This window comes from Ochotona curzoniae, unplaced genomic scaffold, assembly GCF_017591425.1.
Source record: "Ochotona curzoniae isolate NIBS_2020 unplaced genomic scaffold, NIBS_Ocur_1.0 scaffold_4505, whole genome shotgun sequence".
NCBI classification, from domain to species: Eukaryota; Metazoa; Chordata; class Mammalia; order Lagomorpha; family Ochotonidae; genus Ochotona; species Ochotona curzoniae.
The window spans coordinates 23,467,918-23,492,618 of NW_024467118.1; the positions used below are offsets into that span (position 1 = coordinate 23,467,918).

Consider the following 24,701-nt stretch of genomic DNA (forward strand, 5'->3'; position numbering starts at 1 on the left):
ACAAACAAAACATTTTGAATCATCAGCATTTCATGGTTCTGCACTAGAAATTAATGGTGATGAGCAGTTAAAATAGACAATATTTGCCTCTAATGCTAAGTGCCTAATAGGCAAGAACAAATAGTCGCTTCTCATTACAAATCTAAAGTGGTTCCAAACTGAAGACTGGAAGATGGAAGAAACTGCTAGCTTCTCAAATAAATCTGAAAACAAAATTTCCATAAAGCATTCATTATTTCATTTTTTTCTATGAAAAACAGTTTCAGCATTACAACACTGTTAAGAGCAAAAAGGTGTAAATTCAGGACAAATTTCAGTAACAATTATTTTAACAACAACAGCTGATAACTTTTATGTCACAGGTTGTTTTATGAACTCTTTTTAATAACCTTGTGAAATATTTGACTTTAGTATTTTTGGTTTTCTTAAGACTTATTTATGTGAAAGGCAGAGCGAGAGAGAGAGTCTTCTACTTGCTGGTTCTCCCCTTAGATGGCCACAGCAGCTGGGACGAGCCAGATGCACATGGAGAATATGGCAGCTCACTGGGTACCACAGCACAAGAAAGAAAACAGAACAAATTGGACAACTATCCCAGCCAAACTATGACAGCAAATATGTGGGTGAACTGTGTCAACCAATGCACATTGGAAGGATTTCCTCCTCCATGGAGTCGACAGCATTGCAGAACTGTCACATCCACCTAGGCAGAACCCTTGGAGTGTGCGCCACATCAGGACCTGGCTGATACTGGCTGGCCTTTTCATCCCTGGTTGCTGAGCTGGTTGGGGGCTAGTTGTGGCTTCTCCCCTTATCTCCCCGTTTCCCCCAGAAACAGGAAGAAAAAAGAGAAAATTCAGAAACAATGATCACACCCACTTTTCCCTAACCCTGGATCCTTCCCACCCTGATCAACAATGTAACAACACCTAAAATTAACAACAACAACAAAAAAAAAACTGCACCAGAATATGGCCCAAGCTGGGGCCCCTGCTACCCACATACAAGACCTGAAGGAAGTTCCTGACTCCTGGCTTCAGCCTGGCCACTGAGGCCATTTGGGGAGTCAACCAGCAGATGGAAGATCTCTCTGTAACTCTATCTTTCAAACATATAAATAAATTAAAAAAAAAAAAAGGTACTGTTACAATGACTTAGAAATAAAACCTGAGTGGCTAGCATTGTGGTATAATGCCCGTCCCACTTCAGAGCGCCTGTTTAATGCCCCACTCCTCTACTTCCAATCCAGCTTCCTGCTAATGCACCAAGGAAGGCAGTGGAAGATGGTGAAGTACTTGGGCCCTTGTCACTCATACAGGAGAGCAGGGTGGAGTTCTTGGCTCCTGGCTTTGAACTGGCTTACTCCTGGTTGTTGGGACCATTTGGGGAGTGACCCAGGAGACGAACAGCATCTCTCCCTCCTTCTTGCCTTTCTTCCCTCCTTCATACTATCTTTCAAACAAAGACATCAACTTTTCTAAAAAGTAAAAATGATCAAAATCACAAACACAAATTCACAGCCCTAAAATAAATACATATTATAAAATGCCTACCTCTTTCTTAGCTGGAGAACTTTTGGCTTTCTTAGGAGTGTTTGTCTCTCTTTTCACTTCCACAGTGTTCTCTTTTCTTTTTGAGGCCAGAGGCTGTGTTTCCTTACTGCAACTCTGCTCTCTCATTTTCATCGCGGATAGCTTAGCACTGGCCTTCGGAGAAGAGGACGCCTCTGCTCGGAGGGCTGCGGGCTTGGGAGGCCGCAGGGCTTCCTCTGGACCACTGCACTTTGTCTGCTTCTTAGGACTGCAGCTGTTTCTCCCATCTGAAAGTTGTTCTGTTTTTACCAAGAAAAAAAGAAAAGACATGACTGTTATTTTTGGAAAAGGATAGCAACCAGTCTTTCATTTTTCAGTACAGTAATCTTAGTGCACGACAGGATATGATGATTTGAAAACATTTGTTTTACCTTAGTTCTTTATACATTTTTTTTAATGAAACATTTGCAGGCTACTTCCTTGCCTTGTTCAAATTAAGAGATTGGTCTAGATGTTCTCATATAAACTCATCTTTTGATAGCCTAAGCTAAACCAAATAACATGTACATTCCAAACACATATTCTGAAATTTGTACACTAAAAACATACTAACTAGAATACGTCACATAAAAATCCTGTGTTTCGGGCTAACACATCTGGCAGTTAAGATCCCCACTTCCTACACTGGAGAACCTGGGTTCAATTTCTGGCACTGGCTCCTGACTCAACCATCCTGTTAAAACAGGCCCTGGGAGCCAGTGTAGAAGGCTCCAATAACTGGGGCCCTGCCAATCACAAGGGAGACCTGAATAGAGTTCCTGGCTCCCAGTTTCAAATGTCAGCCCAGCCCTAACCACTGTAAGCAGAGTGGGGAGTGAGAGCAGAGGGGAGCGCCTTCCTCTAAAGTTAAAGACAATAATCCGTAAATGAGAACCCAAACTCCTGAGCTGTCAAGACCGGAAGATAACATAGCCACAAACTGACTTGTAAGATCAAAGCCATCCATACTGGCCAACTATGCAATATCAGAACCAACACATGAAACCTACAATTGGTAGGAATTCGTCCAATAACCTGATCCAAAATAAGTCAATTCTATTGAATTATCTCTACTGAGAGAAGCTCAAAACATACAGCTCTTCATCCTCAAATACTGAATTTTCACAATTTGCCCTAAATGTAAAGGTAACAAGAAGCTAAGAGCTATATACTGCATCTCTCAAAATAGTTCATATCCAAATAGTTTTTCAAAGAACATACTCTAATAGCTATGACATAACGTCTAACAATGTAATTATTGTACAGAATGTTTTAACAAGGTTATCATGATTTTTCTTCAGTACAAAGAAATGCTCAATCTTGATTTTGTGCTAGAATTACCTTTATGAGGTTGGTTATGTTTTTCTGCTTTACTTAAATTGGTCTGAACAGATGAAAACATTTCTCCCTCGTCTGTGTCCTTTTGAACCTAAACAAATTTTTAAAATGTCAAACATGACTAATAAAAGAAAAACTATTACCATAAAAATCTGTTGCTAAATCAATGAAAGTTTTAATTTTAAGATTGCCTTCTATCAAGTAGGACAATAATGATCATCTGTCATGCATTCACACAGGGAATTTCCAGGACAAACATATGTGTCTTATTACGCTCTTTACAGATGAACAAATAGATAAAAGGGTATAAACAAACATTTATAAAAAGTATCCCAAGAGCCAGAGCTGTGATACAGTGAGTAAAGCCAACACCTGCAATGTTGGCATCCCGTATGGGTGCCGGTTTCAGTCCCAGCTGCTACACTTCCAATTCAGCTCCCTGCCAATACTCCTTTTTGGAAAGCAGATGACTGCCCAAGTACTTGGGCCTTTGGCACCCACATGGGAGACCAGGATGAAACTTCTCCCAGTTTCAACATGGCCCAAGCCTGGCCACTGAAACCATTTAGGTAGTGAACCAGCAGATGAAAAATCTCTCTCTCTCAAATTCTGCCTTTCAAATAAATTATTCAAAACGATCCTAATTCGGGCACGGCGCGGTGGCACAAGTGGTTAAGGTCCTCGCCTTGCACGCCCGGGATCCCGTATGAGCGCCGGTTCTATCCCGGCAGCCCCGCTTCCCTTCCAGCTCCCTGCCTGTGGCCTGGGAAAGCAGTCGAGGATGCCCAAAGGTTTGGGACCCTGCACCCGCATGGGAGACCCGGAAGAGGCTCCTGGCTTCGGATCAGCATAGTATTGGCTGTTGCGCTCACTTGGGGAGTGAATCATCGGACGGAAGATCTTCCTCTCTGTCTCTCCTCTCTGTGTATCTGCCTTTCCAATAAAAAAAAATAATAAAAATAAATCTTTTAAAAAAAAAGATCCTAATTCATCCTACCTCACAAATTTGGAGACATTAATTCTGTTTATCTCAATTTTCAAACTGTTAGCATTACATAATAAAAAACCAAAATCTCCAAAGACTGAAATGAAAACAAACTAAAGCTAAAAAGAAAAACAAGACAGTACTCTTTCCAAAATGGAAAAATAATATTCCCCACATGGTTTCCTGAGAACTGCCTCTCCTAGAGAGGTCAAGGGGAACATCAGAGCTGCTGCAAAGACATCAATGCCTCTGTCCCACATCTTAGTGCCTGGCTCGGAAACTGACTCTGTGTCTGCTTTTAGCCAAAGCACTGCCTGAGAGGCAACGCACGAAGGCTCCAGCTCTGTAGCCCTGTGAGAGCCCTGGCTTGAGTTTTGGGATCCCAATTTCTGCCTAGACCATCCCCAGCTCTTGCAGGCATTTGGTAGGGAACGGGAGTCTACAGACAGAAGACCTCTCTGCATCTCCTTCTCTGTCCTTCAAATAAATGTTTAAACAATCAAACAAAAACAGAAGATACAAATTGAAACGCAGGCCACAATTTTTAAAATAATTACAATTTGGAGGCTACCATTGTGGCATAGCACATTAAACCACTAGCCTATGATGTCAGCATCCCATATGGTTAGCAGTTTCAGCACTGCTCTGCATTTATTTATTTTTCTGTTGGAAGGGCAGATATACAGAGAGAAGAAGAGACAGAGAGAAAGATTTTCCATCCACTGGTTCACTCCCCAAGTGGTTGCAATGGCCAGTACTGGGCCAATTCAAAATCAGGAACCAGGAGCTTCCTTTGAGTCTCCCACGCAGGTGCAGGGTCCCAAGGCTTCAGGCCATCCTTTACTACTCTCCCAGGCCACAGGCAGGGAACTGGATGGGAAGTGGAACAGTCAGGATACCAACCGACATCCATATGGGATCCCAGGGTGTGCAAGGCAAGAATTTAGCCACTAGGCTATCAAGTCAGGCCCAGCTGCTCTGCTTATGATCTAGTTCCCTGCTAATGCATTTGGGAAGACAGCAGAAAATAGCCCAAATGCTTGGGCCCTGCCACCCATGTAGGAGACCCAGCTGGAGTTCCTGGCTCCTGGCTTTGGCCTAGCATAGCCTGGCCATTTCATTTAGGCAGTGAAAGATCTTTCTCTCTCCAATATTTCTTTCAAATAAAAAAACTTATGTTTTAAAAAAAAAACTGAGTTATAATTTGATTATCTTTAGATGGAATAATTTTTTTTCAATAATAAAGTCCCATCACTCCCTACTGTTTCATAACTGCATGCTCATACAGTATCTAAATTTATAATCTTTAAAAGAGAGAAGTAAAACCTTTTAAAGTAGGAACTGATATTGACAATTATATTACGAGAATGTGATTCTTCAGCAAGAAAGCTAATTTACTGGAGTCCAAAAATCTGTTCATTATTAGAGATCACTCTAATAACATAGCTCTTAAAGTTAGCTTCCTGAAAAGACAGCAATTACTCAACTCGTATATGCAAGAATTTTTCTGAGTACCATTCTCCAAACAAGCACATAAGCATTGCCGTGACTCCAGGTAAGGGCCAGGGCTAGTTCATTCTTTCGTGAAGAACGAATCTGCTTCCTTTGGTTTTGTCAGCTTTCAGACAGAAAGAATTAAATTTCTTAATGAGTCATCTAAGACCATTTTCAGAAATTAAAATAACGTAGCTTCTTTCTGGGAGTTACTCATGGTGGCATTTCCAGAGACTGGAAGACACAGGTAAGGAGAAAGACACGAATTTGGATGATACTCTCAGAGTGTGAACAGCCCAACAAGTGCCACCTTTTTGACTCTGGGTTCTTCATCCAACATGGCTAACGTTCTGGCAAATTCTTCATCTTCATGCAATTGCCTCTCCAGCTGTAAAAAGTGTCAACACAATGAGTTGTTTTTGTTCCTTATGTAAACAAAAAGTCTTTAAATGTCAGGTTCAAATACTTAGGGGAACATGGAAAAACATTTCCCAGAAAATAACCGTAACATTTTCCCACTTAACAGTCAAGTAAATATCACAGTGAAATTTCACTGAGCCAAATTACATTTTAAACTATATGTACATTTCTAACCTTCCAGGAACAATATAGAAATGCAACATTTTTAAATTGCATTTCTTATAAAATATGAAGTCAAGTTTTCTTTAATGGTCCTAATAAAATTCAACTATTTCTATATATTTTAAACTCTAGAATGTCTCTGAAATGAGCTGCAGCCAAGCAGGGTAACTGGAAGGCACAAAAACACACAGCCAGCAGTTGCAGATGTAGTCTGGAAGGTGACACGTGGGCTGCAGGACATCGCCCTAAGCCTGTGAAGGATGAGAACACCTTCCTTTTCTGATTTCCACACAGTGCCCAGCTCGCCTGAGCTCCCTACTTCCCTACCATGTCTTCGTAGGCTCCTTGCAGGACCTTAAGCCTCCTGGTGTCTAAACATCAGTAACATCCTAGAGCTCAATCCTCAGACCCTTGTCTCCTTTTCTTTTTTTCTCCCTGATCTCATCCTGTTAAAGTGCCATTAAATGTCATTCAAATGCCAGCATTCCCAAACGCATGCCTTCAGCTTCCACCTCTCCCTGGAGCGCCACACTCCTCCATCCAGCCATGTACCCTGCATCTCCACCAGGAAGCCTATCAGACATCTCAAGGTTAACAAGCCAAAAGCTGAACTCTTCACTTTCTGTATCAAATTGCTTCTGCTGCCTATGTTTCTGCTCAGCCGCTCAAGCCTCCTTATCTACAGCCTATCAACAACTTGAAGGCTGCATTTCCAAAGCGATTTTAGATGAGACCTCTTCTCACCACCCAACTGGGACCACCCAACATCTTTTCTCACCTTCCCTGCAGCCTCAACACTGGTCAGCTGTACGGTTTTGCCCATCATGGTTCAGCAGCACCACAAACATCAGAATAATTTTCTTCAAACAATCATCCAGTCATGTTACTTCTCTATTCAAAACTCTAAATCACTCGCCATCTCACAGAACTAAAATTCAAACTTCACCAACACACAGTTCTTTGAGCAGGTATCAAAGACCTAGAGGATTTGCAGCTGGCCATTGCTCCAAAACGATCTCACACCACTCTCCTTCTCAACCACTCACACTCATCTCTGGCCCTCAGAGAGCAAATTTTCACCTTGAGCTGATTTTACCTACTGCCCCTCCAGGTTCTGGCACCATGGCTCAGTGTCACTCCATCTTGTGCCCCAGAATCACCTCCTCAGAGGAACTTCCTAACACCTCCACATAAAATTAATCACTCGTTACCCCACATATCACTCCTAAACCACCTTTCAACCTCTCTTCATAAAGCTTAGTATAATCACCTTTCTATTAACTTTCTAACTGTAGTATACTTAACACCTACAGCCGTGCTAGGTACTTGAATAAATATGCAGGTTTACAACATGAGGAAGAGCCCTGAAGTGGAGCCATCAGTACACAAGTGGTAACTAAAACTGTAACAATGGATGAGATTGTTCAAGATGAAAAAAGATATGAGTAAATTAAATTTGTTTAAACATACATTCAATAAATTCTAAAAATAAATCTTTAAGTAAAAAATTATCCCTGCATTTCATCATTTATCTTTTGTGAAATTTAGATTCTTACATATTTTAACAACTTTCTTGCCTTTAACTTCCAATGAGGCTCAATTAAAAACTACACCAGGGACCTGGTATAGTGCCCTAGCAGCTAAAGTCCTCACCTTCAATGCACCGGGATCCCATATGGGCACCGGTTCTAATCCCGGCAGCTTCACTTCCCATCCAGCTCCCTGCTTGTGGCCTGGGAAAGCAGTGGAGGTCGGCCTAAAGCCTTGGGACGCTGCACTTGCATGGGAGTTCCGGAAAAGCTCCTGGCCCCTGGCTTCGGATTGGCGCAGCACTAGCCGTTGCAATCATTTGGGGAGTGAATCATCGGACGGAAGGTATTTCTCTCTGTCTCTCTCTTCTCTATATATATACATATCTGACTTTGCAATAAAATAAATAAATCTTAAAAATGCTATTCAAACAAACTGTCCATACCTCAGCATCTTCATCAAGTTGCAATTGCCTGGCAATGGCTTCATCATTTAATCTGGAATCGTCTGTGTTTTGTGAAGGCTGTATTTCATAGAAAATCAAGCAAGAACAGCATAAATCTTCAGTTAAAAAAATAAGGCACTTTTTCTTGATTAAAGCTGACTGAATATACCAGTGGACAACAAACATTATCAGTAATAGTTCACATCAGCCATCAGGTCAAACTTATGGCTACTATGTGACCCGATGTTCTAAGGAGTTAATATCCTAGAGTTAGATGGTCCTATCTTCTATTGATATGTCAAGAGAAGTATAAAACACACACACACACACACAAACCCATAGATAACGTTTGCCTTGATAAGTAGTACAGAACACTGGCAAACTCTGTAAGAGTGATGACACTGTCCTATGGAAGCACTGAGGAAACCAAGCACGCCCTTTTGCAGCATGCTTTATCTAACTCAGGAGATCACTCACACTATAATTTATCTGAATGCTTCCTGAAAGACCAGAAAAATATGGACCAAATTATCAGCCAAACAAGAAAAGGTCAGAAGAATGGCTTAGATATACTCTACGTAAGAGATACACATGCAATCTTATTTGGGAACACTATTATTGTCTAATTTTGTCTGCTGAGGTAAACAGTAAAATGAGTTTGTATTCTGAAAATTCAATTTAAATTCTAAGAATTATAATTTTTTTCTTAGCAGTATGAACAATGTTTTCCCATTTCTAAGTATAAATAATTAAATGTGTAATACTCTAATTTCCTTATTTTTTTAATCAAGGCAACAAAGCTTAACCATAATCACAGGAAAAGCATTTTCATCTAATAAAACATTTTTGTAAAATCCTAATTTCTGCCTTTATTAGTAACAGTGAATGAGAACAAATCCTGAACATTCTCGATTATATATAAAACGCTCACTTCTTTTTTTTTGCTCGCCACCATCTTCTTATCAGATCTCTGGACACTTCCAGTCCCAAAATAATCAAGCACTGATGTGGGAGTCAGCTTGATGGGCGACAGAGGCTTGTTTTTGGTCTTGATGTTCTCTTCATTCTTTTTCAGGTTGGATGACCCAAGGTAACTGTGTGTAGCTCTTCCATTCTCTTTAGACTTGGAGCCTGCCTTCTTACACACAAAGTCATCATCCTCATCTTAGGTGGAAAAAAAATGTTTATATCATTAATTGCTTGAAACTATTCTCCCATTTTAAAAGAAGCATACAAGAGTTTGTTCGGAGTTGATAATAACATTTTTACTTCCTATCTCCCAAGCTCAGTAGTTGGGTCATAAGCCTAAACACCATAATCCAAATGTGGAAATTCTGAAATCCCTGTATTCTAAAATCCTGGAAACATAATGTTGGAAAAAAATGTTTTTAACTCTTCAAAGACATTTGTTTACACATTTAAAAGAGATTTCAGAGTTATATACACTCAGGCCATGTACACAAAAAGTGTATAGTAATAATTCTGTAAGTATAAACACTCAAATATGCAAATGGCAGTCACAAAGGTATGACAGTTGTAGCAGATGAATAATATTCATAAATAAGTAGGGCATGGTTGACGTTGTGACATAGCAGTTGGTGCCACCCAGGATGCCAGCACCTATATGGGAGCCAGTTTGAGAACCAGCTGCTCCACTTCTGCTAATCCACCTGGGAAAGCAGCAGACAATGGCCCAAGTACTTGGGCGTCTGCCACTACATAGAAGACCCCAAAGAAGTTTTAGACTTCTGGCTTCAGCCTAGTACAACCCCAGCTGTTATGGCTATGTGGGCAATGAAATGGCTGATGGAAGCTCTATCTCCTCCCCTCTTTCGCTATAATTCCTTCAATAAATACAAAATAAATCTTTTTAAAATTTTATTTATATTTATTTTATATTATTTATTTTTAATAAATAAAACTTATTTAATCTTTTAAAAAGGAAAACGGCAATAAGCAAATAGTCTGTTGCTGACATCGGTAACTATGTACATGCAGATTTGTAACTATGGTCATATGAAATGCTATGCTGAGCAGCATTAAGTCTTCTGACAAGCTTAAATCACATAAACCACAACAAAGGGGCAGGATGATGGCACAGCATGTAAAGCCCACACCTGCAAAGCCATTATCTCATCCAGCTGCCCGACTGCTGATCCAGCTCTGTGCTCATGTGTCTAGGGAAAGTGGAAGACGACCCAAGTACTTGCGCCCCTGTCATCCATTTGGGAGACGAATAGAGTTCCTCAAGCTGGTCCAGTGCCAGCCACCACTAAAGCCATTTGGGGAGTGAACCACAGACAGAAGACCTCTCCCTCTGTCTCTCCCACTCTCTATCAAATAAATAAATCTAATTCATCAAGAAAGAAAATGGGTTACTATTGCATATGCAGTCACCTAAAGAGCCAAGATCTCGAGAAATTTTATCTTTCACAAATGCAGATGTAATGAGGACATCTTTTGATCTACTGGGGAGGTTTGAGTATTTTTACATAGACCCATAACACAGAGTCAACTTCGCAGTAATACGTTTCAGCTGAACAAGATGTGCAAGCAAGTCCATTAAAAGACCAAGACCCTCCAAAAGTCTTCAATTTCTAGCTCCACCATCAGAAGGTGTAGTGTACACACAGATTACATAGACTGACACACATCACAATTATATGTAATCCCCAACAGCTGGCTGACTTTCATGATCATTAACTGCATTTTGAAGTCTTACATTCCTACACACAGCCACTTTGTTTTCTTTCAAGGCCTGGCTCTCCCTGAAGATCATGTTCACTTTCCACATGGCACTGTGCTTTCTGCAATTGTTCCATGATTAGATATAGTTCAACATGAGAAGTCCTCATTAAATTTTCCAGACTCTGTGTCATGCTTCAACGCCATTTGTGGCATCCTGAACTCTAAGCCAAGCACAATTCTATACAGATCACAAATCTCCATATCATTGTGTGCACTGTGCTTCCTATCCTTGCAGGCATTAACGATTTTTGCTTCTTCAGGCAAATGAGGCTTTAATCCATTCTAACCTCCTGGAATTTCACCAGCTGGAAGGAATGCTGCTGCAGACAAATAACGCATTCTTTCTAACTGAATCAGTCTCTTCATTCCTTGGGGAATCTCTTCCAGAGTTAGCTACATTCATTGTAGGAGATATAACATGCAAGGCTCCACGTTAAGTGCTGGCACTGCTATGGGCATAGCATGGTCTCTCCTGCTGAAACTCAAAAGTTAACTTTTGGGGCCCAGCACGATGGCGCAGTGGTTAAGGTCCTCGCCTTGTAAGCCCGGGATTCCATATGGGTGCCGGTTCTAATCCTGGCAGCCCCGCTTCCCTTCCAGCTCCCTGCCTGTGGCCTGGGAAAGCAGTCGAGGACAGCCCAAGGCTTTGGGAGCCTGCACCCACGTGGGAGACCCGGAAGAGGCTCCTGGCTTCGGATCGGCATAGCATCGGCCGTTGCGGCCACTTGGGGAGTGAATCATCGGATGGAAGATCTTCCTCTCTGTATCTCCTCTCTGTATATCCACCTTTCCAATAAAAATAAAATAAATCTTTAAAAAAAAAGTTAACTTTTGGCTCTTGTTTTTTATTGTTCAGCCCTAGAATCTGCCACTGTAGCCGCTATCTGTAAGCAGCCTGTGCCCGGCAGCAGTGCTCAGCACCCAGGCTTAAGCTTCTCCAGAAGCACTTAGCACAGATTTAGCTCAGCCGTGTGGAACACAAGCGCCATTGCCTCAAATGAGAAGCTCAATGCATTCCATCTTTAGACAACCTACAGGACAGGTTTTTCCCTCAAACAACAATGCCTTCACTCCACAAAAAGCACAGCCAAAACAAAGAGCCCAAGATGACACAAGTCTCCTTTGTGGCGAATCCTGGTTCAAGGTGGAAGGCTGGCTGGTTATGACAGTGACAGATCCATAATCAAGGCCAAATTTACTAAAGTTCCCATTCCTAAACTATCCTTAAAGAAAATCCCAGCTGGAGTCACACTATCATCCTAGCAGTTCAACCGGGCAACCATGACATGTGGATTCCTGTGTTCGTCAATGAAGAACTGGCCCTGTCGGGAAGTGCCAAGGATGTGCTTACCTGTTGCACAGCCCCTGTCATAAAAGAGCTCTGTTCTCCTAGTCTGCCTTTTACTGATTCAGTGTATTTCTTAGGGTTTGGAGTATTTTTTTGTGTGTGTGTGTGGAGCTGTTTTCCTGAAAGTTTTGGTTCACAACATTATCAAGTTATCAATACCAGGATCACCATGCTTCATTACTTCTACCTTTGGGGTCTTTGGTGGGAACATTTCCATGGAGGAGCAATTCGTCGATGTTATCGCCATCCTTCTGCTCCTGTGCCCCTCAGGACCTCCACACACAGCCTGCCCACAATCTCACTATCTCATCCTCACTGATGAGATCCGGGTAGCTAATCCTGCCAGCAGCTGGAATGGGGACGATGGCAGCACGAGCACAATAGAGTGTGTATGACAGCAGTACTCAGGGAAAGGCAAGTAGGCAGGAGAGCAAACGCATTTGTAAACTTAAGTTTTCATCATCGTTCCCAGACCCTATGGCCAATCACTTCCTCACTTTTTGCCCACTATATAATTCCCACCCCCACCCCAGCAACTGCAGTTTTGTGATTTCCAATCTCAGCATTTCAACATTCCACAAGACCTCCAAGAAATCATGCATGTATTAGATAGCTCTACACTGTCAACCACAACCAACTAGACCAAGTGGGCACTTGATTAATGTGGTGCCAACTCCATCCCTGGTCAATTTCCTGTACTGCCTGATGCATGTAAACCAAGGTACTAATGGCTTGCTCCTATTTTCACTGACATCAGTGACCTCCTATTACACTCCCGTCCTTGATTACACTAAGCAAGGTTTTATTCTTAACCTAGAAGCACAGATTTTACCAAAAGCATTAATGTACTTATCTCCAACCATATTTAACCTACCTTCAAGCGTAAATTAAAAATCCACATATAAATCTTACCAATGCACATCAAAGCCTTGCTACTTCACAGACTCTGCATCAACTGTGCCAACAGGTCCTCACACATCTGCTCTCCCTCCCTATCAGATCTTTGCTGCCCCTTTGCCAAACATGAAAACAAGTCAGATTCACAGCTCTGCAAAGTCAAAGCGACATCACCCCACTCCATTCCAATAAACAGCCTTGTGGGTCACCCCAAACAGTGCTAGAGGACCACTGAGAAACAATCTGAAACTCCTTTCCTTTTCTCTAAAATAATAACATAATGATTTATGACATAACAAAAACCCAAATAATTCTTTATAGTTGACAGTTGGTCTTTTTTAGACCCAGTTAAGCTATAGCATAACCAAACCAGTAGCAAATAACAAATTATTCTATTTAGTAAGTTAATAAAAATTTTGCAAAATACATTTGAAGGAAAAAAAAAAAACCAGTAACATCACTTACACCCAGTTTAATAAAGGAGGAATAGAAAGGATGGATTAAGGGTAGCAGCAAAGGGAGTAGGGAAAGCAATGAAGTTTTACAATGTGAGAAAAAACATAACCTAAGCATGTATTAATATGTTCATTCACATAATGGAATTCTAAGCATTAAAAATTATGTATATCCACACTGCTATATCCACATTTATGAAGTAACATAATAGAATGTTAAAGGACATATATTTGGATACATAGCAAATTCACAACAACAAAAAAATAAAAACACTGACAATTTTTATCCAGGTAAAGCATTCCAAATGAGCTTCTTGTTCTCCTGTCTGTTACACTTCTCTCTCTTATGAACTGGGCCTAACATTTTACAGTAACTATGCCTGGGAAAATCTGCAACCTCACGGCTTCCAGAAACCGGGATTTCCCTTCTCCCCACCTTCTGTGTTACTCCTGATCTCTTAGTACACATACTCCATTTTCCACTAACACTCAGCCTAGGCTTATGGACTTCCCAGACTGAGCAATGTTATCTCAAAATGAACCCCTTGTTCTTTAGTGGACAGCATGTACTCTGCAGGAAATATTTTAACTTGTATTTAATCAAAATACCTTCCTGTGAATTTCACCTATTTTCCTTAACCTATCCTGTGAACAAGAAAGGAAGTTTACTTCCCCAGATTCAGCACAGGAAAACCGCCTTCAACACTTCCTTAGGGCCTCCTTGCTATTTAAACAACAACCATTTTCAATCAAGATTCATGTTACTGATGGAATTAAATCTGTTAAAAGGTTGAGTGTCCAGTAGGGTTCCTAGTCCTGGAACTGACATTCAGTGACAAAATAACACTCTCTGCTGGAAACAACACGGAACCAGAAGTAACAAAACCAAATATTTTATTTTCACTAATTATTGGGGTTTCACTGTCTTCCTCTGAAAAATGTTGAATCAGACAAAGGTCTTCTGGGGTTTTTCCCTACAATTCTGTGATGCTATAGGCAGCCCTTTGGGTTGCTTTACTACATACTCAACAGTGAAGAAAATGCAATGAGCTCACAACAATACAAACACTAATGAGAAAACCTAAACTAGGATGACTTCACCAGGAAACAATCTGACAGAATCGATCTACAATCTTTTTTTAAAGATTTATTTATTTTTATTGGAAAGGCAGATTTAGAGAGAAAGAGGCGGAAAGATCTTCTATCTGCTGATTCACTCCCCAAGGGGCGGCAACCGCCAGAGATGAGCTGATCCAAAGACAGGAGCTTCTTCCAAGTCTCTCATGTGGATGTCGGGTTCCAAGGCTTTAGGACATCTAACTGCTTTCCCAGGCCACAAGCAGGGAGCCAGATGAGAAGGGGAACAGCTGGGATATGCACAGGCAGCCATATGGGATTCAGGCACAGGCAAGGTAAGGATTTAGTCACTAGGCTTTCATGCCAGGCCCTCTATCTAGAATCTTGAAGAAATCCACGTCCTTCAACACAGTAAATCCTTGGGATGGGCCCGGCACCATAGTATAGTGGTTAAAGTCCTCGCCTTGCACGCGCCGGGATCCCATATGGGAACCGGTTCTAATTCCAGCAGCCTCTCTTCGGATTGACTCAGCTCCGGCCATTGCGGCCACTTGGGGAGTGAACCATTGGATGGAAGATCTTCCTCTCTGTCTTTCCTCCTTTCTGTATATCCGCCTTTCCAATAAGAATAAATAAATTAAAAATAAAAATCCTTGGGATGCTGCCAAATATTTAGATGCAAATCTACTCATCACACTGCAAAAAGGAAAAGAACAAATTGTTCTCAAGTCATTTGCAGTCATTAGAAATTAAGGCCAAATTTCAAGGTTCAAAAGTAATGGTGAGGCACTGGCATCTAGTCTCGCAGTTAAGGTGCCTGCCGGTGAGGATGACCTGGTCCCATATCAGAGTGCCTGATTTGTCTGTGTGCCAGTTCCAGCTCCCACTTCCAGCTTCCTGCTCACATAGACACTGGGCGGCAGGTGATGGTCCTAATGGTGGGGTTTGTGCCAGCCACATGGGAAACTTGGATGGGGCTCTTAACTCCTTACAAGCCACAAGCGTATCTGAAAACAGCCCATCCTCTTGCCTTGATGAAACCAGAGAAACTGAAGAAAAAGCATCCCTCCTATTTTGACTTTTCAACTTGTTGTCTTACAGCAACTTAACATTTCAAAAGTTACATCAATGTATTATGGAGAAAGAGGGCACAACAGGTCAAATAATGCAACCACTGCTTGCAAAAAGGTACGACCACTTCCTAGGTGCCCTGGCCATCCTCACGTAAGATATTCTACAATCCTACACACTGCATACACACGAACCTTTCTATATAATTGTAGGGTTTGTTGTTGGTGTTTTGTTTTTAACCTCTGCTGTTTTCTAATAAGCCTAAATTTGCTTCTACCTGGCCAGAAGCCAAAGGCAACTGTTCTCCTCTTCCCAGGAACTTGGTTCATCAAAGTTAAGTCAGGTTTCTGAAAACCAGCTGTAAATCACAGGTAATTGAATACTGAATTTCCTTACAGGATATCTGTCTCACTATAAAAACATCATTTGTCTTTATTTATACACAGCATAAGCTAAAATGTGCTAACAATCACCAAGTAAACTGTCATTATCCAACCTACAGCAGAGGAATTGTCTGGGCAAGAACACTAGGTTGCCACATTGGGTTAGATATGTTCATTTATTTAGAAGGTTAACCAATGACACAGAAAAAAACCCAATGTGCAGGTCCCTATAAAATACAACTACAAGCCAGGAAGGACAGATGGTCTAACTCTGGAGTTCACACTTCTAAGATTTCAGTTTTGTTTTCACAGAAATTCAACAGGAAGAGCATAACAACCCTGTTTTAAACCTGAAAACTGGGTAACAACGCCCTAAGTTCATAGTGGTAACACGCCTACTCCTTGAGTGATATTCTGACCCATAAAATGGATGGGAGGATCCATACTGAAGTAGTACAAGCAGAAAGCAGAGGTCCCCATTTTGTGTTTTCACAATACAGATGGAATACAGTCCTAAAAAGAAGGCAACCTGACCTCAAGAAATACTATTCTACTTTTTTTTTTAACATGTATTTGTTTTTATTGGAAAGGCAGATCAGATTCACAGAGAAAAAGACACACATCCATCAGTTTACTCCACAAGTGGCTGCATTGGCTGGAGCTGAGTCAATCGGAAGCTAGGAGCCAGAAGCTTTCTCTGGGTTTCCCATGTGGGTACAGGGTCCCAAGGCTTTGGGCCATTCTCTACTGCATTCCCAGACTACAAGCAGGGAGCTGGATGAACAGTGGAGTAGCCAGGACACATGGGATCCCAGCACTTGCAAGGTGAAATTTTAACCACTGAGCCATTGCACCAGCTCTCCAATTATTTCTCTATCTGACCGAAGGGCATAGCCAAAGAGCCTTCATTTGGTGGCTCACTACCCAAAATGCCACAGCAGCTGGGACTGGGCCCAAATTAGGAACTTAATCCAAGTCTCTGACAAGAAGCCAACTATACCAGCCATCAGTACTGTCCCCAGGTCTGCATTAACATGAAGCTGAAATCGAGAACAAATATCAGATACAAAAGCAAAGTACTCCACCATGGGACACTGGCATCTTAACCACTAGGATAAATATTCACGTGCCACTATTTGCCTTTAAGTATTATGCTTCACTGTGAATTGCCCATTCATTGTTAAATACATTATGACCAAAGTATAAATAAGCAGGGTCACATCAATAATTCAGTAAGAAAAAATAAGAGAACAAGAAAAGTGAACACTTACATGTAGAAGTTTAAAGTTTAAAAGAATGAGATAGGCTATTTCTATATATTGGAAGAAAAAGTATGCCCCAGTACGATTGCTCAGAGACTAAAATCCTCACCTTAAACTTGCCAGGATCCCATATGGTGCCAGCTTGTATCCCGGCTGCTCCACTTCCCATCCAGCTCCCTGCTTGTGGCCTGGGAAAGCAGCAGAGGCGGCTCAAAGCCTTGGGATCCTACATACACACGGAAGCCCCGGAAGAAGCTCCTGGCTCCTAGCTCAGCTCCTGCCTCAGCTCCAGCTGTTGTAGCTATTTGGGGAATAAACCAATGAATGGGGATCTTTCTCTCTCTCTCTCCTCCTCTCTGTATATTTGCCTTTCCAACAAAAATAAATTTTAAAAAAAGTAAAACAGGGAGAGACTAAATTTGCAATTTGTCAACATTTTGCAATAAACTTATGTATAGACATATATATGTTTAAACAGTTATTTAAGGAAAAAGGGCTAAGTGAAGGAATAAAAGATTTATTTCAGTAAAACAGCATTAATCATATAATTTTTTTAAAAGTTAAAAATAAATGTATTTATGCAGTACAACAAGTATTTGAGTTTTTACCAACCCAGAACATTTTACTGGTCAACGGTTAGCTACTAAGATATTTATAAGCAATTTTTTCTTTATTCTGTAACTAAACAAATTAAACAAAAAAGCCCAAAGGCAAGCTACCACTGTCAAAACAAAGAAACATTGAAGCATACTCAAAATTTCCTAAAGCCTATGTCCACTCCACTCACGCTCTGTGTTTCAGCATTTTCAGCAACTTCATTCATAAAGAGCTCGTGCAGCCTATGACATTCACCTGCCAACTGTTTGCTTCTATCTGGTCTGTTTGGATGTCTTCCAGTACGGGTCAGGCATTGGGTCTGGCCATTTCAGATACACCACAGACTCATTATTCCTGTTATGGTCCCTTCTAGGACTGCTAGAATCAAAATTACGTCATTAATTCCTCCAGTTGTCTCCTCAGACAACAGTATTAACTCAGGGATTCTGCACATAAAAGAACCCTCTCTGAGACACATCCACACTATAAAATCTTATGATCACTCACATGTATCTTACTCTTTGATCACTCTTTAAGCTAAAAAAGAAAAAAAAAAAGCCATAAAGGAGAGGCATTTGACACAGCTGTTAACTGTGCATGCCTCGCACCAGAGTAGCTGGGTTCCGCGCCTTGCTGTGGCTCTGGCCTCCAGCATCCTTCATGCTTTCCTTGCAAGACAGCAGAGACAACTCCAGTATGCAGACTCCTGTCCCAACATGGGAGACTGAGACCAAGCTCCCACCAACACGCCAGCATTTGATGAATGAACCGGCAGATTGGAACCTGCTTGCTCACACATGTTCTCTCTCCCACCTCCTCATTTTTTTGCCTGCCTTCTGTTCCTGGCTCTCCAAAAAATTAGTAATTAAATTTCTAAAAGAGAAAAAAACTTAAGTATAAAATAATTTTTAACAAAAAAAAAAAAAAGAATGTGCCCAGTGCAATGGGTAATTCTCTGCTTCGCAAGTGCTGGGATCCCATATGGGTGCTGGTTTGTGCCCTGGCTAATCCACTCCCCATCCAGCTCCCTTTTTATGGCCTGAGAAAGCTGTAAAGGATGTCCCTAAACCTTGGGACCCTGTACCCACATGGGAGACCCAGAAGAAGTTTCTGGCCCCTGGGCTCCAGCTCAGCTAAGTTACATCCATTGTGGCCATTTGGGAAGCACAACAGCAAATGGAAGATCTTCCCTATCTCTCCTTCTCTCTATTAATACGCCTAATAAAAATACTTAATTTTTTTAAAAAGTCAAATGGAAAATCTTTATTATCACCACAGAATAGAATTCATATCAATCTGTACTAAATTATGAATCACAAAAACAATATACACTAATAGATTCAACACGAAACATAAAAAACTTACAGCCAAAAGTAAGTAAAATGACCTAGTAATGTTTCAATATACAATTTAAAATAAGGTTGGATATATATCATTCAGTATAGAGCACTTAAAAAATTCCAAAGGCTAATTCTCCTGTAACTGGCTCTAAACCCACGGGAGATGCCGAAGGTAATTAGAGCATTCTGCTCAACAAAAAGGCAACAGAAACTCAGAAAGAGGTACATTTAGCAAACAGCTCAAGAACTAAGCACATCACCAAAACGTTACAAACCCTAAACACACCAGCATTCAGCGACCTTACCTGTTTCTGAAATGTAGGTGACAGGATCCTGCCGTAAAGTTTTACCAGGTTTAGGAGACAACGGCAATTTCTCTGATTGCTTTTTGGCATTTTTTATCTGAACTGTCTCCTCTGATTCTGAATCTGTATGTAAGAGCAAAATAAGAAAAGAAATATCACAATGTATATGTTTTTGAACTAGTCACTGTGACTCAACTCCTCGATTCACTGCTTTTGTGTATCTTCCCAGATTCCTTTCCCCCAAGCTTTCTGTTGCTGCTTTAACAAGGCATTACCATCCTGTGGCTTGAAACAACACAAATGCATTATCTTTTTGTTCTAGAAGTCTGAAGGTCCAGGAAGGGTTCCAGGCTAACATCAAGATGTCAGCAAGGCTCTGTTCCTTTCTGGACACTCCAGGAAAGAATCCACTTCCGGCCTCTGTCAGTTTCTCTTAGACATCAGCATGGCTTAGTTCACGGTCCCCACCTGCAAAGCAGTATCAAGTGGAGTCCTTTTAAACACCACCATCACTCAGGTTCTCGGAGCTTCCTCCACGTAAGTCTCTCTCAGTCTCTTCTTCCTCCTATTCCTTCTGACTTCAATGAGCCCACCCGAACAATCCAGGAAAAATGCACATGGTTAAGATCATTTGATTTAACCACCTTAATGCTGCCTGTCACTTTGACTTCCGTTTGCAGTGTAAGCTAACCTTTTCACAGGTTCAAATAAACAGGTGCAGAACTCTTCAGGAACCAGTCCCTATTCTCAAGATCATTCAAATATAAATCAGGACAAAATGTAGAGTACCTGGCGTGGTACCTAGCAGAAAATCGATGTTTCATAAACTTGAGTTTACGTCCTCTGATTCATGCATTTATAAGCTCTGTCTTGTACTGTTTAAACAAGTAACTTTCCAGTTTTCCAAAATAAAAGCTAACACCTGGGGAACAGGACACAGATCTTTCAAAAGCCCTTGTATTAAGCAGTAAAAGACAGAGAATAAACACTCAAGCACTTTCGCAACTGAATCACAGCCTTTGCCATTCCTGTCAAAACCCTGACAGTCTTAAAATCCTTCCTTAACCCTCAGTTTTAATGCAAAGGCTTCACACAGAACACAAATTAAAGTGGCAGGTGGGTGTCAGGCAAGCTGTTAAGAAACCAGCTAAGATGCCCACGTGATGGTCCCGCAATCTGGACATCTAGCGGATAACCAGCTCCCATATCTGAGTGCCTGGATAGCTTGCTGCTGGTGTAGATGTTGGATGGACGCAGTGGGGGACAAATCAACAGTCAGGGCCCTGCCACTCATGTGAGAGACCTGGATGGAATGTCTGATTCAAACTTTGGTGCCTGGTGTGGCACTACTGTAGGCATCTGGGGAGTAAACTAGTGGACAGAAGCTCTCTGTTTGCCTACTTTCCAAACTAAAAATAATAATAAACAAAACTGTTTTAAAGACACCCCGTATCTCATGCTGCAGTACCTAGGTTTGATACCAAATTAAAACTTGTGACTCCAGCTTCCTGCAAATGCAGACCTGGCAGGCAGCAGTGATGCTCCGTTGACTGCATTCTTGCCACCCACTTGACAGCCCTAAATTAGGCTCAATTCCCAGTTTACTCCTCCAGCCTAGCACAAGACCAGCATGAACATGTGGGAACAGAATAGGTGCATAAAACTATTCTTTCTTTCTTTTCTCTATGTCTCTCAAAAAAAATTATTTTGAGATTTATTTATTGAAAGTCAATTTTATAAAGAGAAGGAGAGAAAGATCTTCCATCTACTGGCTCACTCCCCAAGTGGCCACAACAGCCAGAGCCGTGCCAATCTGAAACCAGGAGATTCTTTCAAGTCTCCCACTGGTGCCAGGGTACCAAGGATTTCGGGCATCCTTGACTGCTTTCCCAGGCCACAGGCAGGGAGCTAGATAGAAAGTGGAGCAGCCAGGACACAAACAGCACCCTCATGAGATCCTGGCACATGCAATGCAAGGATTTAACCAATAGGCCATCATGTCAGGCCCTACATAATAAACTTTTAATACAATAACATGCTTAACTTAAGTTCTGCAGTTTTAAAAAAAAAAAAAAGCTGTTTTAAACTTTACCTGAGCATATAACAGCACTCCGTTCACAGCATGTGTTAACATCACTAGAGCTGAATGCCTCAGAACTTCAGATTTAGAAAGCAGTGTTCTGGGCCTGGTGGTACGGCCTAGCAGCTAAAGTCCTCACCTTGAACGTGCCGGGATCCCATATGGGCACCGGTTCTAATCCCGGCAGCTTCACTTCCCATCCAGCTCCCTGCTTATGGCCTGGGAAAGCAGTCGAGGGCAGCCCAAAGCTTTGGGACCCTGCACCCACATGGGAGACACGAAGAGGTTCCTGGCTCCTGGCTTCAGATTGGCGTAGTACCGGCCATTGCGCTCACTTGGGGAGCGATTCATCAGACGGAAGATCTTCCTCTCTCTCTCTCTCCTCCTCTCTGTATATCTGACTTTGTAATAAGAATAAACAAATCTTTAAAAAAAAAAAAAAGAAAGCAGTACTCTAAACAGTGTTTTAATTTTAAGACTATAAAGGTCCTCAGAAAAAATATTACCTGAATCATAGATGATCCTCTTTTTCTTGTTTGAGTGCTTTTGTTTGGAGTCATCGTCCTTGTAAGAGCTATTTACCTGTAAACATCATTGCACAATTAGAACACAAAGAAGCCCACAGAACTTACTGCCTTTTTTCTCACTAGATTTGGGCTCAGCAGGTCTCAATGAGGGACCATTTAGTCACATTAGCACCCTCCTGCTACCATGAGCCATTTCGCTCTGTTTGCCACAACTGGGGTAGGCACATTCACTGACATCTGCCGGAAGGCTAAGAATGCTAATAAACATTCTATAACGCTTAGGACAGTCTTCCACAATTATCCAGCCAGAAATGCCATTTATGCTCACAACTAACTAAATCAACATAGAAAGAAGGAATTATGAGAAAAGTTACACTATTATTCAGCTCCACTTTTTTTTTTAATTTATTTATTTTTATCGGAAAGTCAAATATACAGATAGGAGGAAGAACAGAAAGGAAGATCTTCCATCCGATGATTCACTCCCCAAGCAGCCGTAATGGCTGGAGCTGAGCCAGTCTGAAGCCAGGAGCCAGGAGCTTCTTACAGGTCTCCCACATGGGTGCAGGGCCCAAGGCTTTGGACCTTCCTCGACTGCTTTCTCAGGCCACAGGCCGGGAACAGGATGGGAATCGGGGCTGCCTGAATCAGGACCTACATCCATATAGGATCCTGGCGTGTACAAGGCGAGGACTTTAGCTGCTAAGCCACTGTGCCTGGCCCTCAGCTCCACTTTCAATAATCACCTGTCTAACACAGAGGAAAAGGAAAAGGATGTCAACTACCACAGGAGCAAGTGTTTCCTAAAAATCAAAGAAAAGCAAAACTGAGTTAGCAGCAGTCCACGAATAAGACAACATTTTTAGAATATGAACTAAGAGGCCAGAGTTGCGGCGTATTAGTTAAGCTGCCAATTGCAGTGCTTGACATCCCATGTGAGTGCCAGTTCAAGTCCCAGCTGCTCCAGGTCTAATCCAGCTTCCTGCTGAAACACTTGGGAAAGGAGCAAAGATTAGCCCAACTGTGGGAAACCTAAGTCCTGGCTTCAGCATGGTCCAGCCCCAGTCACTATAGCTATTTAGGGAGCAAACCAACAGTGGAAGGCCTCTTTCTATAACTGCTTTTCAAATAAACCTAAAAAAAAAAAAAATAACCAAAGAAACCAAAAAACAAAACCAAGGCAAAAGGTATTACTTACATTTCACAGATAACCATTATATTTCTAAAATATTCAAAATTTCCCCAAAAGCATCAAGAAAGCAGAAAAAAAAATTATTGTAATCAATACAGATAGTTAGGGAGTAAACCAACAGACTGGAGACCAGACAATCCCCGCCTTTCCTTATCGCTGCCTTGCACATAATCTTTTACAGAAGTTTTTTAATGGGGCTGATACTGTGACATAATGGCTTAAGCCACCACTTACAATGCAGCATTACACAGAAATGCCAGTCCAAGAGCTAGCTGCTCCGTTATCAACCAACTCTCCCTACTAATGGCCTGACAAAAACAGATGGTCCAAGAACTCGGGACCCTGCCACCCACAGGAGACACCCTGATGAAGCTCCTGGCTCCCAGCTGCAGCTTGACCAGGTCCTGGCCATCATAGCCATCTCATTCTCTTTACCTCTGTCTGTAGGCCTGATGTTCAAACAAATAAGCATTAAAAACAAAACAAAAACCTAATGATATTTGCCTTGCTAGGTTCTGGACTTTGTTGGGACCTAATTTCTCTCTTTTAAGGTCTTTCCTGTACCTATTCCACCACTGTATTTTGGAAGCACTTAACAGGTATACACTTAGAAATTTTGCTTAAGAATCACGTAAAGTCTCATATTTGATTTAGATGATATTCAGACCTTAGATTTTGGATTCGCTGCCACTGTAAGTTAAGACTTTTGGGGACTACTAGAATATAATCAGTGTATTCTGAACACAAGAATGCCATACATTTTGGATGACCATGGATGGAATGCTGTGAACTGAATATTTACACTCTGCAAACTGACTGAGGAAGCCCTAGCCCCAGGTGTGGCTGCATTTGGAGATAAGACCTCTAAATAAGTATTTAAGACCAGATGGGTCTGGGTTCGCCTCAAAGTTTCTTTATGGATCCCCTCACTCAAACTGCCAGACTCAGATCCCTAACCATGAAAAGACAGAGGACAGAACAAATCAACCAACCACCTCAACCATATGTTGGCAGTGAAAAACAGGGCAAACGGAGACTCTAAGATGGACTATGTCAACCAGTGGATTCTGCAGCGATTTCTTCGTGCTTGGAATGGTGAGATTGGCAGCAATCCATAACTGTTGAACCATCAAAACTACTTGAGCAAGACCGTCGGGAGCATGCCCCACATCGGAAACCTGGGATGGGTGGGAGACTGGGTGGGGCTTCTCCCTTTAACTCCCTCTTTACCCCAGATATTAAAAAAAATGTGGGGGCCCAGAGCGATAGCATAACGGTTCAAGTCCTCGCCTTGAACGTGTCAGGATCCCATATGGTCGTCGGTTTTAATCCCAGCAGCCCTGCTTCCCATCTAGCTCCCTGCTTGTGGCCTGGGATAGCAGTTGACGGCCCAAAGCCTTGAGATCCTGCACCCACATGGGAGACCTGGAGGAGCTCCTGGCTCCTGGCTTTGGATTGGCTCAGCTCCAGCCGT

At 41.8% G+C, this 24,701-nt stretch overlaps 1 protein-coding gene across 2 annotated transcripts in view; it reads right to left on the reverse strand.

Annotated features, from left to right (window-relative positions):
- RFC1 (replication factor C subunit 1) overlaps window positions 1–24,701 on the reverse strand; it is a 67,314-nt gene that overhangs the window by 27,634 nt on the left and 14,979 nt on the right. For both annotated transcript variants that reach the window (XM_040966249.1, XM_040966248.1), the window contains exons 3-9: window positions 22,015–22,090; window positions 19,429–19,551; window positions 8,877–9,109; window positions 7,946–8,023; window positions 5,699–5,776; window positions 2,913–3,000; window positions 1,554–1,831 (exon numbers count right to left, since the gene is read on the reverse strand). In XM_040966249.1, the coding sequence (XP_040822183.1) occupies window positions 1,554–1,831; window positions 2,913–3,000; window positions 5,699–5,776; window positions 7,946–8,023; window positions 8,877–9,109; window positions 19,429–19,551; window positions 22,015–22,090 (954 nt within the window). The remainder of the gene's footprint in view (window positions 1–1,553; window positions 1,832–2,912; window positions 3,001–5,698; window positions 5,777–7,945; window positions 8,024–8,876; window positions 9,110–19,428; window positions 19,552–22,014; window positions 22,091–24,701) is intronic.